Source organism: Nannobrachium achirus (assembly GCF_963921795.1).
Source record: "Nannobrachium achirus genome assembly, chromosome: 21".
NCBI classification, from domain to species: Eukaryota; Metazoa; Chordata; class Actinopteri; order Myctophiformes; family Myctophidae; genus Nannobrachium; species Nannobrachium achirus.
The window spans coordinates 32,212,387-32,229,576 of record NC_137828.1 but is presented as its reverse complement, the minus strand read 5'-3'; the positions used below and the strand labels follow the sequence as shown (position 1 = coordinate 32,229,576).

The following is a 17,190-nucleotide window of genomic DNA, read 5'->3' as shown; positions in this document are numbered from 1 at the left end:
TTTTCCTACTTTTCCTTGAAGATGACGGCTCCAGCCCGCCTCAGGAGGAAACGGAGGAAAACAACTTCATTGAACCGGAGGCCCCCCGCGCGCCGCAGAAGCCCAGGCCTCGGGCCCCAAAGCCTGACAAACCCGAGCCTGCCAGCCGCCCAGCCGCCCCCCCGGCAGCCCCCACGGAGGACCTGGAGAAGAACGAAGTGCTCAACACACAGCAGATGTGTAAGCTGCCATTTAACTGTTTATTCTGGCTCCGGTTTCCATCTAAAAATGGGATTTGGTTTGGGCTTTTTGTGGAGACACAGGGGGGTACTCGGTTGTACTGTGATGTGGGAAAGTACTTTTTAACATTTTTAATCAGGTCAAAAAAATAAATAAAAAAGAAAGCATTTGGGACTACCGCTTTATTGTTGATTAAGCAAATCATCGCTTTCGGGTGGAAACCTTGTCCAAGACTGTTATTTTTCAGGAAATGGAAAATGGAAAAACATTACCATGTGTTCCAACGGATCCAATGTAGTAAATATTTAATCACAAGCTCTTGCTAATACTTTTCATTTCAATTCAATATTTAGAACATGGGTCTTCAACATGGGGTCCGCGACCCCTAGGGGGTCCGCGACCCCTAGGGGGTCCTTAGAGTTACTACAGGGGGGCCTCCAAATCATTGAGTGATAGAATCTTTTTTTTCTCCTTTTTTATATTAACCACTTGAACCCTAGCATCCATATTATGAAAAAACTTTAGCCAAAAATAGCCGATCTACAAGCTCACAACGCCTCGCAGCTTGAGGCTTTGTGTAGATCGGCTATTTTCGGCAAAGAGCTTTGGTGTAGAGGGGAAAAAGAGCAGACTAAGTACAGAGTGAAACTTTATTAAGTATTGAGGGTTCAAGTGGTTAAATATCTGAAAACACAAATTGACATGAATCCAAAATACACTGACGATTGTGCTGTCAAACAATGAAACTATATGGAATCTATGATAAGGTTTCGGGGGTCCCTGCTTCATCTCTCTCTCAACTAAGGGGTCCTTGGCCTGAAAACGTTGAAGACCCCTGATTTGGAAAACCTACAGACACATGGACTGATAATTACTTTACTGTTAATTACCATTACCATCATCATGTTTCTAAAATAGTGAAAATATTATCTATATTTGGGCTAATTGTGTATGATGAAGTAGGGCATTCATTTATGGGGGGGAAAAAGAAAAGAAATTCAGATATGGAGATACAAGGTTTCTGACCGACCATATTGGCTAGACGTAACCTTAGGTTGGATTTTTTGGGTGATTGGTCTGACAGTGACGGGAGGATAGCTGTTGCTAAAATCCGCTTGGAGGGTAAAATGCTAGCACTAGTCTCTGTGTATGCTCCAAATGTTTTAGACAAAGAGTTTTACAAATTACTAACTAAAACTTTATTGGAACTGACGGATTTCAAAATCATTGTTGGTGCTGACTTCAATGCAACATGGCAACATAACCTAGATAGATCCACTGGGGTAGAAAGCAGAGAACAAGCACTAGCGTCTGCAGAACTACGTGCTTGGGCAAACTCAACTGGCTTACTCGACATCTGGCGTTTAATGAACCCAACGGTTAGAGATTTTTCTTTTCTGTCGGGTAGGCATGCTTCATTCTCTAGGATCGATTACGTTTTTGCCCCTGTTAGCTTGTTTCATAAAATTGCCAAGGTAGAGTTGCTCCCAATGTCACTCTCGGATCACAAGGCGGTGCTGTGTGTTGCTTCACTGAAACAGGTTATAGATAGAGCTCCTAGATGGCGGTTTAACACCACACTGCTGCGCGATGCGGCATTTGTAGCTCAGTTTCAAACTGGTTTGCGCGAATTTATAAATATCAATACAGGCTCAGTTGAGGATCCCAGAATTCTTTGGGATGCAATTAAAGGCTTTATCAGGAGTAATACAACCCTCTATGCGTCCACTCAGAGAAAATTAAGGTCAGCCAAACTGGTGGAATTGGAATCTCGGTTTTCTACTTTGGATAATTCTCTCCAAAATAACTTTGATGTTAGTACAGCAACCCAGAGAGAGCTAGTTAAGAAAGAAATTAACTCCATTCTCAAGCGCCGCTCAGAATTTCAAATGAAACGCACAAGGCAAAACTACTATTTTAATAGTGCAAGACCCAGTCACTTACTGGCTTTACGTCTTAGATCCAATGAGCATTTTGCTGATATTGTTAGTGTCAAATCAACAACGGGAGCCATGGTTACAGAACCCAAAGAGGTCAATGCCACGTTTCGTGCTTTTTATGATGAGCTCTACACCTCCGAGGTCATTCACGATGATGCAGTATGCAATGATTTTTTATCCAACATACAGTTACCAACCCTTAGCGAGGCGGATGCGGAAGCCTTAGATAGACCGCTCCATCTGGCGGAATTACAGGAAGCTGTGCTCGCAATGCGTAGGGGCAAGTCGCCTGGTTTGGATGGGATACCCCCTGAACTTTATGCCATCTTTTGGGAAGATCTAGGTCAGCTGATGCTAGACATGTTTCGATATGCAATTGAAAGTGGCTCTTTCTCCAGGGATGTGAATGTAGCTATTATATCATTATTGTTGAAGAAGAACAAGGATCCCACAGATTGCGCAAGCTATAGACCGCTTTCACTTTTGAATTCTGATCTAAAAGTTTTTGCTAAGGTGCTTGCGCGTCGCTTGCAGGGTTTTATGACCACCTTAGTACACTGTGATCAGACAGGTTTCATAGGAACTAGACTAGCCTCTGATAATGCTAGACGACTATTGCATATCATCGATAGGGCTAAGGAGCTGAGGACCCCCGCCGCAGTGTTGTCGCTCGATGCGTTGAAAGCATTTGATCGTCTGGAATGGTCTTACCTGTGGGCTGTACTAGATAAAATGGGATTTGGTGCTTCATTCATACATTTTGTTAAAGTACTTTATTCTAATCCGTCAGCGATGGTCCTAACCGGTAAGATCTGTTCGCCGCTATTCACGATTGGCAGATCTTCAAGGCAGGGTTGTCCCCTTAGTCCTCTCCTTTTCGCACTTTCACTCGAACCCTTGGCTCAGACAGTGCGTCAGTCTGCAGATATTACTCCTGTTTCGATTAACAACACACAGCATCGCATTTCCCTATATGCTGATGATATTCTACTGTTCATTGAGAATGCACCACAGTCAATTACTCACGTCCTTCAAATTTTTGATCAGTTCAGTTCCATTTCCGGCTACAAAATTAATTGGACGAAGTCAGCCCTTCTACCTCTAAATGATCAGATGAGATCTGCTATCCTGCCGCCCATAATCCCAGTAGTAAGCCAATTCAAATATCTTGGCATAGATATTTTCCCCTCTCTTCAGGCTATTGTTAAGAACAACTATGGTGACACTCTAAATAAGATTTGTCTTGATTTAGATAGATGGTCATCTTTGCCCAACTCTCTCCAAGCTCGAGTTTCAATCATAAAGATGAATGTTCTTCCTAGGGTTAACTTTGTAAGCTCTATGCTCCCTTTGCCACCACCGCCGCAATACTGGAATAAGCTTCACTCTTCGATATCTAAGTTTGTGTGGAAAGGGAAACGCCCTCGTCTTAAACTTTCTCTATTACAACGTGCTAGAGATGATGGCGGCCTTTCATTGCCCAACTTTAAATTTTATTATTGGGCCTTCACGCTCCGCCCCCTTTTAAATTGGTTTAACCCAGCAAATAAGGTTTCTTGGAGAGAGCTTGAGGAGAGTTTAGTGCAGCCTGTTGAATTGAGAGATCTTATCTATTCAAACATAACTACACATCAATGCAAAGTTCGCTTTGGACCTATCATTTCTCATTTAGTGGCAGTATGGAGGGCAGCTGAAAAGATGTGTAAGATTGATTGTAAATGGAACTTATTTTCCCCAGTGTTCAATAATCAAAGACTTTTAATCGAGGATCGCCCCATTCGCTTTCCAAGGTGGAGGGCTAAGGGGATTCGTACATTAGGGGACTTATTTGATAGAAATGGTTTACGACCTTTTCGAGATTTGTGTGACATCTTCAATCTGCCTGGAAATACCCTTTTTTTCTACTTCCAACTGAGAACGTCCATGAGGACCTACGGGGTCCCATGGCAAGCTCCCCTTAGATTGCACCCCTTCCATGAGTTTATCTGTGATGGTAACAGAACAAGAGGTTTGGTTTCCACCCTCTATGGTTTTTTATTAGACTGTAGTTATGGGCCCCTATCTGTTGATACTGTTTGGAGGAATGATGTACCAAATTTGGACCCTGACTTTTGTTGGGACACAGTATGGTCTAACATTAGGCTATCTTCTAGAAATCCAGACCATCAACAAATTCATTTAAATTTTGTTCATCGGACTTATTTAACTCCCCGCAGACTATGTGCTATGAGGATTTTGAATAATCCCAACTGCACTCTCTGCGCCTCAAATAGTATTGGTACCTTCCTTCACATGGTTTGGGAATGCCCAAATGTGTCGTCATTCTGGAATATGGTTGCCTCCAAACTTTCAACTATTTTTAGTATTAATATCATATCTTCTCCTTCTTTATTTTTATTAAATGACGTCTCACAGTTGCAACTAAACAATATACGCAAGCGCATCTTCTTTGCTGGATTAACGGCGGCGAAGAAGATGGTAGCTACGCGGTGGAAACCTCCTCATACGTTAACGTTCCGCCAGTGGGCCTTGACCTTTCTAGATATAGTATATTTAGAGCAGTCGATAGCAAGGTTACACGGAGCAAAAGAAGAAAACATTAATATGTGGTCGGACATTGCAGATAAGCTTAAGGCTATGATTCAAGAAATCACTATATAGTGGTAACAGCCTAGCACAGGCATGCACTATTATACATTCCGTGTTGGTCCGGGGAAAGGGGGTGGGTGGGTTTTCTTTTCCTTTTCTTGTTTTGCTATTGTTTGTGTTGTTTGTCTGTTAATTGCATTTTTCTTTTGATCAATGTTTTACTTTTTCTTGTTCTATTCATATGTATGTCTCTAATTTCATGTTATGGAAAATAAAAATAATTGATAACAAAAAAAAGGTTTCTGACCGACAGCAACAAAATATGGATGAGTGAAAATTGAGGACTTGAACAGGAATGTTTTTACTGGACCTTGAGGTTCTGGTTCTGCCTACTTTATCTGCCAGCTCTGCGACCGCGGTTTTCCCGGTGAACCTAAGCACAATGGTGGGGGCCGATGAGCAAGGAGGGTCGCGAGCTTATGAGAAACAACTAAAATAAGACCTTAACTGTTCTGCTGCTGTTGACGGCGCTCACCGTCATTGAAAGGGTTAATACCATGGCGCCGTTGACGGTGAGGACTGTGAATCTTACTGTATATACAGTAAAGATATTATTACTTACTGTACGTCGCTCCGGTCCCGCCCGCATCGGCAATGTCCGCGATTTGTTTACAACGCACGTCGGGCGTGCACGCGAAGTTAACGTCCTCCATAGTAAATCCATTGAGAGGCCCATAAATAGACTTCATTTTCTCCAAAAGGGACATTCTTATACAAAGGATGGTCTCCACTCTTCCATACTGTACACAAAAGGTGGGCGCAGCCATGTTCTCTTGTGGGCCCACACTGTCATGTGACTAGATGACGTAATCGTTGCCGTCAAGTGATAATCCAAAAAAACAAAAACAAACCCCTTCCGGCCCTTCAAAATAATAGCGGCGGCCTATGGAGGAAACGGCGTAGCACCGAGGCACCAAGCAACTTTCAGATTAAGAGGCACTAATTGTGTTAAAGGGATATTCCACTTTCAAAAAAACCTTTTGTTATTGTATGGTCTAATCAGGCTTGTATGAACACCCTGAACAGTTTTACATTTTCTTCATTCAGTATTTAGATATTTTATGTAAATGTTATCTGGCCCTCCAGGCTCAGGGCCTCTCCCCACAGACACATTGTAACTTCAAACTCCATTTTAACCATGATAGATTCATTAAAAACACCCATTATTTTTTCTGGTGACTCATATTACCCCCCTAATACGTGAGCAGGCCGTGTTTTTTCCATAAAGTTTTTCATGTATTTTTTATATATTTTTATTGTATTTATTTTTTTCCATTTTCCCAAAGAATTATAAAAAATACATGAAAAACGTTATGGAAAAAATAACGGCCTGCTCACGTATTAGGAGGGTAATATGAGTCACTGGAAAAAATAATGGGTGTTTGTAATGATCATGGTTAAAATGGAGTTTGAAGTTAGAATGAGCATGTGTGGGGAGAGGCCCTGAGCCTGGAGGGCCTGACATTTACATCAAATATCTAAATACTTAATGAAGAAAATTAAAAACTGTTCAGGCTTCAGGGTGTTCATACAAGCCTGATTAGACCATACAATGACAAAAGGTTTTTTGAAAGTGGAATATCCCTTTAAACCTGGTGAAAACAGTTGCGTGCATTAGCGCAAGATGACAATAAAGGAAATCATTAAAGGGAAAATATAAAATTAACTTCTGAAAAGCCTACTAGGCCTTAAAACCTGGTGAAAACAGTTGTGTGCACAGTGCATTAGCGCAAGATTAGATGAGGATAAAGGAAATCATTAAATGGAAAACATTAAATTAACTTCTGAAAAGGCTTCTAAGCCTACACTAGCCTACTAGTAAAACTAGTGGAACGAACCGCGATCTTGCCACACGTGAATAATTGTGGTTGTAAACAATAACACAGACAATATAAATCCTTAGTCTAATAATGGGAAGAAGGGGTTATCATCATGGCCCCAAATAACTTTTAAATATCTTGCAATTGGCGACGAGTCTCTTACGAAATCGGCAAGAGTGCCTCTCATTTCATAAAGCTATAGAACCTCTCCATCATCGGCAATAGTCAGTGGTGCGTGTTCCCCACACTCCCACGCCCCCCACTGTTGCGCTCAGGTTCACCGGGAAAACCGCGGTCGCGCCAGCTCTCTAATTAGCCCCCACGGTTTTTGAAGTGTATTTAACCACTTGAACCCCATGCAGCATCCATATTCTGAGGAAAGCTTTTGCAGAAAATAGCAGATCTACAAGCTTTAAAACTAAAATCTGAGTACTTCTTGGACCACTGGTACTGTACTTCAGGAGTGATCTCCTGTGTGTGCAGTGTTTGCTTTGGGCTGGTGGAGAAGGGTTGGGGGATGGTGGGGGGGCTGTGGTTTTTAAATGGCTTCCTCTCGCCAGTGCAAGGGGTCTGTGCTTGTAAGCCGAGACACTCTCTCTAGTAGTAGTGCTGACCACCCTGGAACCCTGCTGCAAGGAATTCCTCCCCTTTGCCTTGTCCAGCATCACAAGAATATTAGTCTTCAACACAGGTTTCACACAAACTCAAGGACAAGGAGGGATTTTCAACCTCTTGCATGTCACAGATCACCCATGATTGTGCTGGGGGGAACGAGATCAGTGGAGCTTAGTGTTTTTTCAGGACAGCCCATGGCTTAATGCTGTTTCCTACACAGTTACCGTCAAGTGTGTGTTTGTGTGTTTACATGTTTCAGCTCAGCTCGTGTCCTGCGACACCAAACTACGGGATCAGTGTAAAGGGACTACGTGTAACAGGTACAATGATACTGAAGTCAAATACAATTACAATTGACTATTTAGGCATTTAGCGACTGAGCAAGGTAGTCACACATCAAATGAGAGTCAGTCCAAACAATATGCTATCAAAAGAATAATCTGTACAGGCTATATTGAAACTAAAGGATACCAGGCAGGTACACATTTAACCTATTATCTAGTTAACTATTTAGGCCTAGAATTATTGAATGCTTTAACCAGTGAAAAATAGCAGATATACAAGCTCACAGCGCGGCTTGTAGATCTGCTATTATTGAAAAAGTCGTGAAAATGTGTGCAAATCTTTGAATATATGTATTTTCACAGTGAACGTTTGTAACTCAAATTTTGCTTCTGGGTGGTCCCTGGAACTAGATATTTTGAAATGGGGGTCCGTGGCCAAATAAATATCATTTTGGGGGTCCTTCACATGAAAAGATTTGAGTACCACTGACATAGTAGTCTCTCAAGAACAGACTAACTGAGCTCCTGTTAAGTGAAAAGGACCTTTTCTTTGACGATGGCTGGCCAGATTGCTGACATAGAAACATAGGTTTTCTCCAAAAATCTTAGAAGGATTCAAAAGACACTTATAGAATCGGGTCAAAATTCGAATTTTCACGATTTTTCAAAAATAGCAGATCTACAAGCTCGCAGCGCGGCACTCGGTGCCGCGCTGTGAGCTTGTATATCTGCGATTTTTTTATATTTAAAGCATAAAATATTGCGTCATAATGTGTTCAGGCCTAAATGGGTTAAATAAACATGTTATCTAAATTACAAGTCATCTTCACAGAATGCTGTATTTTGCTTATCTCCAGGTACGAGTGCCCAGCTGGATGCCTGGACTCTACAGGAAAAGTAGTTGGAACAGTATACTATGAAATGGTGAGAGAACATGCATCAACATTTACTTAAAGGAGTAGTTCACCCCCAAAATGACTTTTTTTCTATTGATTAGTCATGCCATGGAGACTTGAGTTCAATAAAACTTTTAGTTTTTTGTCACGTTCCTAAGACAAAAATGTGATAACAATAAATTTACCCCCATTCGTTCCGGATGGGGACCCGTTTCGAAACGGGTCCCCATCCAGAATCAATGGGGGTAAATTTACTCGAATCAAATTTTTGTCTTAGGAATGTGACAAAAACCAAAAAATATTATTGAACTGTACTCTCCGTAGCATGAGTAATCAATAGAAAAAAAGTCATTTTGGGGGTGAACTACTCCTTTAAAGCTCCATTATGTACATTATCTTTAGGGAATAAAACGATGTCAATACAATATAACTTAATACAACTGTGGTGGTAGTATTTGGTCTCCCTGGTCTTCTACTGAGACATTTTAGATCCTGTGTCAAGGTTGGACCTTTGACACAATCTTGTCTATGGTTTGACCTCAAGGCCAACATTCTATTTTTCCCCTTGTACAAGAGTGTCAAGTAGGCAGTCTCTATTAGCTCAGTCGTAAAAAAAAAGAAAATCAGCACTTGTGCAGGAGACAAGGGTTAGATTCCGGAATAGAATAGATTCCGGAACTCCATTTTAGTCCTGTATGCATTAGGCGAACGCCCACAACTCTTACTGGTCTTTAACTCTGATTAAAGACCAGTAAAGGGTCCATTTGGTTCCTGAGTATCGATCATTTAGCTAGGGACCCCCTGGGACCCCCTTAAAGGACCCCTGAGGACCCAACTTTGAGAACCACTGAGTTTAAGGCATCAACATCAATGGGTTACATTGTCAGTGCGATCCTGATGTAAACCAGATGATGTTGTCTCTAAACTTGGACTTCCCTCTCGGGCAGCAATCCAGTGTGTGCAGAGCTGGCCTACACGCCGGGGTGATAGACAACGATGGAGGCTGGATGGACGTAACAAGACAAGGAAGGAAGGAGTACTTCATCAAGTCCAACAAGAACGGGGTCCAGTCACTGGGGTAAAGCGTCTGATATTTCTAAGGCTGTTGGATCAGATTTAACACTGACGTACAAGTCTTGACCACCTGAACTCCAGCATCCATATTCATATTATAGAGCATTAGCCAAAAATCACTCTACGAGCGATCTTGTAGAACGGCTATTTTTTGGCTAAGAGATTTGGTGTCGAGGGGGGGAAAGAATAGGCAACTCAGACTATAGGATTTTAAGTGGTTCAGACAAATAGATTGAAACTCAACGTAAGTAACTGTGGCAATTCTACGATTCTCTTCACAGGAAATATCAGAGCGCAAATTCCTTCATCGTTTCCAGAGTAACAGGTTTGTCAAACATCCCAGAGACACATTTGACATGCTGCAGAAGTGTATATTTATACTGTACGTATTATGTGCTGCCTTGGCTAATGTACACCATACTCTACGTCCTCCTCGCAGTGAAAGCCATCATGTGTGAAACGACGGTCGCCCAACTGTGTCCATATGAAAAACCTGTAAACCACTGCCCAAGGTAAGACCCCCCATGCACACCCCTTCTCTAGCGTTACCTACTACAGGTATTTGAACTCTTCAACTCTTTACACCATTGTTTCCCAAATGGACACATTTTTATGGGTCACAACTCAAGTCAAAATCCCATTTTCTTTTCCTACATTTAAAAATATATATATTTCAAAAAGATTTTTTATATAATGAAAAAAAAAACACAATTATACATTTTTAAACAAACAAATCAAAGAAATCCCATGAATAAATAAATAATAATTAAGAAAATAGCCAATCTACAAGCTTGCAACATGGCTCGAAGTGACGCGTTGTGCGCTTGTAGATCTACTGTTTTCACTGGTTTGGGTCCTGGGCAAACGTCTACCACCTAGTGGCTTGAACGTTTGCTGCGTGTACTGTACGCGTCGCCATGGGAACCAAAGAGGTCAGTAAAAGGGGTGGGAACCCGTCGCCGACGGCCGTTTGCTTAACGATTTTGACTGCTACGGCGATTGCGCGTCATAGCAGCCGTGGTCCCGCCTCGCGTCGCGGTTGTAGAAACGGGCTGCTTAAACTGCCTAATATCTTTTGTTTGTGTCTTTCCAGGCTATACTGCCCCAGAAACTGTTTGGAAGAGAACCCTCGCATATCCAGAGTGATTGGAACCAGCATATACTCTGATGTAAGTCAGTGTACGCCTTATGAACCTGAGTGTGTATGAGATAATCTGGGGTACAGTAGTACAGGTGTTTTCAAAGTGGGTGACGGGGCACCCTGGGGTGCCGTGACGGCAGTCCAGGGGTGCCGCAAGATAACTTGATAATATTTGGAATTTATTTGGACACTTGAAAAAATATTTAGTATCATTTTAAACTTGAAGTACAAAGTTATTTTCAGTCAGTTCTAACCAAAATGGCTATTATCTCAACGTTTTCCTCGCAACATAATCACTAAAATATCGTCACTGTCGGGCAGAAACCTCGTAGGGGTGCCTCGGATTAAAAAAATATTCATGGGGTGCCCTGAGACAAAAAGGTTTGGGAACCCCTGCAGTAGTAGGTAGGCCTGCATGTATAGTATACCGTAAAATGCATGAAAGGCACTGGGCCTGATTCATTAAGCTGGCCATAAATAACGGCTAAATAAAGTTACTAAAGGGGAGCGTATTTTCGATAAGCACAATCTCACATGCCATTCACCAAGCTGCGTGTACAGCCTTCATTTGTGTGTAGCGCGGCTGTACCCAGGGGTGTCGCACCAAATTCTGGGCCCTGGGTACAAGGATTCACTGCAGGGCCCCCCATGAATGTTCTTCATAGGGGGAGGGGGTTTAACTCATTTAGACTGGGAGCGCATGATTACGCATTATTTTGTGCTTTAACTACAAGCACAAATGTTCGCTTAAAAATACATATATTCAAAGATGTGCACACATTTTCACGACTTTTCAAAAATAGCAGATCTACAAGCTCACAGCGCGGCTGTGAGCTTGTATATCTGCTATTTTTCAATAGCAATAAAATAAGTATAAAATAATTAAGGCCCCTCCACCTTGGGCCCTAGTTACTCAGACCCGCTTTTCCCCCCATTGTGACACCCCTGGCTGTACCACATCTTTGGTAAAGACGAACTGGTACTCTCCTCTTCCCAGCGCCCAAGCATTGCACAACTGACAATAGTTCAAATTCTGCAGCGTAGCGCCAGGTTTTTGATGAGTCCTTGACTCCTTACTCCTCATTGTGTCTGACAACCTGGTAATTTACGACCCGGCGTTTAATCGTTAACCACAGCCCCGAGAAGACAATGTTTAGGCCTACGTTGCATCAGCTACGCCGCGTGTGCTAATAATGCAGATGACAGGACGTTTGAGCAGTGAGCGCCTCAGTGGTTGTGTGTGAGTGCCATGCACAGGGGCGTCACAAGGGGTAGGAAAGTGGGACTGAGTTACCAGGGCCCAAAGTGGAGGGGCCCTAGTAACTTTAGCTATAAAAATAGCAGATATACAAGCTCACAGCGCGGCACCGAGTGCCGCGCTGCGAGCTTGTAGATCTGCTATTTTTGAAAAGTCGTGAAAATGTGCGCAAATCTTTGAATATATGTATTTTTTAAGTGAACATTTGTAACTCAAATTTTGCTTCTGGGGAGTCCCTAAACCTAACCCTGGAACTAAATATTTTGAGATGGGGGGTCCTTCACATGAAAAAGTTTGAGCATCACTGACATGGAAATATAGGTTTCTTGGCACACATTTTCACGATAAAAAAATAAATAGCAGATCTACAAGCTCGCAGCGCGGCACCGAGCTTGTATATCTGCTATTTTTCAATAGTTAACATTCATGGGGGGCCCGCAGTGAATCCTTGTACCCAGGGCCCAGAATTTGGTGTGACGCCCCTGGCCATGCATGCTCCTTACTCCTCATTGTGTCTGACAACCTGGTAATTTACGACCCGACGTTTTTAATCGTTAACCGCAACCCTGAGAAGACCATGTTTAGGCCTACGCTATGTGTGTGCTAATAATGCAGTCAGATGACAGGATGTTTGAGTGAGCATCTCAATGGTTGTGTGTGCGTGCTAATAGACATACCACCAAGGTGCTCCTCGGCTCAAAAGGCGTTGTCTGTTATTATCAGCTTGAAGCCACGCTGTTCCCATGTGGATCCATGTGGAATTTTCACGATTTTTCAAAAATAGCAGATCTACAAGCTCGCAGCGCGGCACTCGCGCTGTGAGCTTGTATATCTGCGATTTTTTTATATTTAAAGCATAAAATACTGCGTCATAAAAGTTTTGTATTATGTTCAGTACGGGGGAACATTAGTGTGGTTGAGCTAACAGGGCAACCAGAGAGACCAGAGAGACTGACACAGTATGTCCATATATGGGCATTATTATTTTTTCTAGATTGATATTCCTATGCATTTGTTGTATTGTTGTTGATGTACCGACGTATTATCTTGCTTTTTATATTGATGTATTCACCTGCTTATTGTAAGTCGCCTTGGATTAAAAGCGTCTGTTAAATGCCTAAACTGTAAACTGTAAACTGTATGGGCATTCCAAGTTATGGGCTTAATATTGATGACATCAGGGATCTCCATATATGGGCATGAAAGGGACAAATGGTAAGACGGAATCCATTTCCCAGAGGATTCCTCGTGACTCACGTCAGGGCAACCACACTTGCAATTCCCCAGAATTGCATCTTTCTTTTTTCTGTAGTTGCTGTTATTAATGAATGCATGAATTGTACTTGTACTTCATTTTGGTAACTTATGTACGAAGGGCAGGAAAAGGGGATTCATGTTATTCATGTCCCATTCGGGAATGTGTAACTGTTATAATTTGGAATACAATGCATTTTGTATATAACAGAAAATCCAATACTGTTAAAAGAAAAGAGAAGTTAAACCTATATTCGCCTCAACGTTCTATTCCAGGGGTTTCAACAGGTGGTCCGGGACTCCTAGGGGGACCTCAGAGTTACTACAGGGGGTCCGCCAAATCTTTGTGATAGGATCATTCTTTTAAATTAACAACTTGAACCCTCGCATCCCTATTCTGAGGAGAACTTTAGCCAAAAATAGCAGATCTACAAGCTCTCAACGCCTCAGAGAGCTTGTAGATCTATTTTCGGCAAATAGGTTTGGTGTAGAGGTAAAAAAAGAGCAGACCAAGTACAGAGTGAAAGGTCAAGTTAACTAAAAACACGAATCTAACATAGACTGATGACCGTGCTGTCAAACAAGTCTATGAATCTAGCTATGAAATCGACGAAAATCTGCATCACACATTTACGGTATAGGCCTACAATATGTATTATTTATAGAGGTTCATCTCTCTCTCAGCTAAGGGGTCCATGGCCTGAAAACATTGAACCCCTGTTCTATCCCATTCATCCCGTTTACAGAAGTCCAGTATATGCCGGGCCGCGGTCCATGCGGGTGTGATCAGGAACGACGCGGGCGGCTACATTGACGTGATGCCGGTGGACAAGCGGAAACAATACGTGGGCTCGCACCAAAACGGAATCGTCTCAGAGAGGTACGGCATGGCATGGAGGTTAATCCACTAGTAAGCTGGCTGCAAGAGTGCGTCAACAGCAGGTTTAAACCCTCTCACAAGAACACAGAGGAGTAAAAAAAAAAAAAAAAAAACAGAGTGTGGCAATGTCATTCAGTCGCCTGGTCTGTCTAACACAGCGGTTCCCAACAGGGACGTGCTGGGCCCCTGATTCAGCCCGGAAAAAATAGTTGGAGAGGCCCTCATTGCGCGCTATAGAGAGAGATCTCTCTCTATAGCGCTGCTGCTACTCAAAGATTTGCCATTTCAGATCATGACAAGTGACAAGCCAGTGGGCCAATTACATGAGTTATATTTTGTCGTTGTCGGGTGGAAACCTTGTATGTCCAAAACCGTTTGTTTTGTATTCATCATTTGAAAAATGATTTAAACTAGTGAAAACAGCCGATCTACAGCCGACCTCGCGGTGCGAGGCGTTGTGTGCTTGTAGATCTGCTGTTTTCACTACTTTTGTGCAACGGCCTTGTATGATGAAGCAGGTCTCTGCTTTGCGAAAAGATTTACACATTTGAAACTTGGAGATACGAGGTTTCTGCCCGACAGTGACAATTGGACTGGCCGGGAATGAACCCGCCGTTCGGGAGTTGTCCCGCTTTTCCCAATGGCCAGCACGTCCCTGGTTCCCAACCATCTCTGGACCAGGGCCAGCTGGAAAAGTAAACATATGGCTGTTTCAGAGCATTTTCAGAGCATGTTTATTTCAATGATCAATAATTGTGGGCTCGCCTATAAGGCGAGCACACTTTAGATATTGTCATTATTTATTTATTTATTTATTTATATACTATATCAAGTTCTCCTCAAAACTTCGGTTCCTTTCTACTCCTACATACTTAGTGAGAAAATGAAAATAAAAACATCAATGTGTTCAGTTTACAGTGGCGAAGTGTGCTATTATTTTTTATAGCAATTGGCCAAATGGTGGCGCTGTAGGAAGCCTTCGAAAGTGCGATCTTTGAACAGGTATAGCTCATGCTGTGTTATACATACAGCCATGAAACCTGTATACACTTATGCGTCTCCTCATGCCGAACAACTTTTACCCTCTAACTTTTGACCTCTGACCTTTAGGTCTCCCACAATTCGGAATTATATGAAAAACAGTAAAAATCTATCTCCTCCTGGGTTTTTTTCGATACGCGCACGAAACTTTTTTCACATGAACTTTGGACCAATACGGTCAGATTTATCTCGGCGGATTTCTTTTAAAGTGAAATATAATTTTTTAATAATTCAATAAATATTGCGGTTTTATGCAAATTATTCTTCTGCCTCTAAATCATGCATGCAAAGTTACACGTTCATGGCATTTGGCAAAGATGTGGAGGGTTAGTCAAAGTATCACTGAAACCAATTTTATTCCAATCGGCCAAAGGGGGGCGCTATACGAAGCGTTTGAAAATTCAAACTTCAAACGGGCATAAGTCATGACTCGTTTCGTTTGAAGACATGCAACTTGTTACACGCGTGCTTTGACTCAAGCGGAAGACATCTGTGTCGTTGTTAAGTAAGCTCCGCCCTTCGATTTTCCGCCACTTTGAGCAGTTTGTAAAACGCGTAAACCCGCTTTTATTCTGGAATTTTCGCGTCACGTGCACAAAACATTTTTTTACATGAACTTTGGACCGATATCTAAAGATCTGTCAGATCGGATTTCTTTAACATTGAAACATGCTTTTTTAAATAATTCAAACAATATTGCATTTTTATGCAAATTATTCTTCTGCCTCTAAAACATACAAGCAAAGTCACATTTTCATGACAAAATAGTGTAGAGGGTTAGTTCAAATATCACTGAAACCAATCTTACCCCAAATGGCCAAAGGGGGGCGCTATATAATTTTGAGCAGTTTGTAAAACGCTTAAACCCGTTTTTATTCTAGGATTTTTTTTGCAATTTGCATGAAACATTCTACACGCAATCTAAGGACCTTTATCTAACATGCCTATGAAGTGCACACAAAAAATTATAAAATAATAATAATAAATATAGCTGCAAGCAGCGATAAAGTGTCCAAAGCCAAAAACACCTCAAATCATGAACACAGCCTGGGATGTGCGTGAAATCTTGCAAGCACATTCCCAATAGGTCAAGGAACAGATACCAACCTTCTCACATTGGCCTGTTATAGCGCCACCAGCGGGTCAACTTTTGCACAACACATTTTTGGAACAAAATGGACCAATCTTTGACGTCAGTAACGTCAAAGAGAGCACTGCCTGCGATCTTGACATTTTGTGCTTTTATAGCCATTGTTTTCCGGCTTGAAGCGAGCCCACAATTGTTTCGAAGGAACAATATTTTTCTAGTTGTGGGCTCGCCTATAAGGCGAGCACACTTTAGATATTGTCATTATTGTGGGCTCGCCTATAAGGCGAGCACACTTTAGATATTGTCATTATTTATTTATTTATTTATTTATATACTATATCAAGTTCTCCTCAAAACTTCGGTTCCTTTCTACTCCTACATACTTAGTGAGAAAATGAAAATAAAAACATCAATGTGTTCAGTTTACAGTGGCGAAGTGTGCTATTATTTTTTATAGCAATTGGCCAAATGGTGGCGCTGTAGGAAGCCTTCGAAAGTGCGATCTTTGAACAGGTATAGCTCATGCTGTGTTATACATACAGCCATGAAACCTGTATACACTTATGCGTCTCCTCATGCCGAACAACTTTTACCCTCTAACTTTTGACCTCTGACCTTTAGGTCTCCCACAATTCGGAATTATATGAAAAACAGTAAAAATCTATCTCCTCCTGGGTTTTTTTCGATACGCGCACGAAACTTTTTTCACATGAACTTTGGACCAATACGGTCAGATTTATCTCGGCGGATTTCTTTTAAAGTGAAATATAATTTTTTAATAATTCAATAAATATTGCGGTTTTATGCAAATTATTCTTCTGCCTCTAAATCATGCATGCAAAGTTACACGTTCATGGCATTTGGCAAAGATGTGGAGGGTTAGTCAAAGTATCACTGAAACCAATTTTATTCCAATCGGCCAAAGGGGGGCGCTATACGAAGCGTTTGAAAATTCAAACTTCAAACGGGCATAAGTCATGACTCGTTTCGTTTGAAGACATGCAACTTGTTACACGCGTGCTTTGACTC

General features: G+C 41.8%; 1 protein-coding gene across 1 annotated transcript in view; it reads left to right on the top strand.

The window, feature by feature from the left end:
* LOC308306817 (cysteine-rich secretory protein LCCL domain-containing 1-like) overlaps positions 1-17,190 on the top strand; it is a gene marked incomplete at both ends in the record, with an annotated part of 70,507 nt that overhangs the window by 19,786 nt on the left and 33,531 nt on the right. The window contains 8 exons of the mRNA XM_080751863.1: positions 22-219; positions 7,503-7,563; positions 8,385-8,451; positions 9,371-9,501; positions 9,779-9,822; positions 9,937-10,009; positions 10,591-10,666; positions 13,897-14,030. Coding sequence (XP_080607989.1) covers positions 22-219; positions 7,503-7,563; positions 8,385-8,451; positions 9,371-9,501; positions 9,779-9,822; positions 9,937-10,009; positions 10,591-10,666; positions 13,897-14,030 — 784 coding nt within the window. The remainder of the gene's footprint in view (positions 1-21; positions 220-7,502; positions 7,564-8,384; positions 8,452-9,370; positions 9,502-9,778; positions 9,823-9,936; positions 10,010-10,590; positions 10,667-13,896; positions 14,031-17,190) is intronic.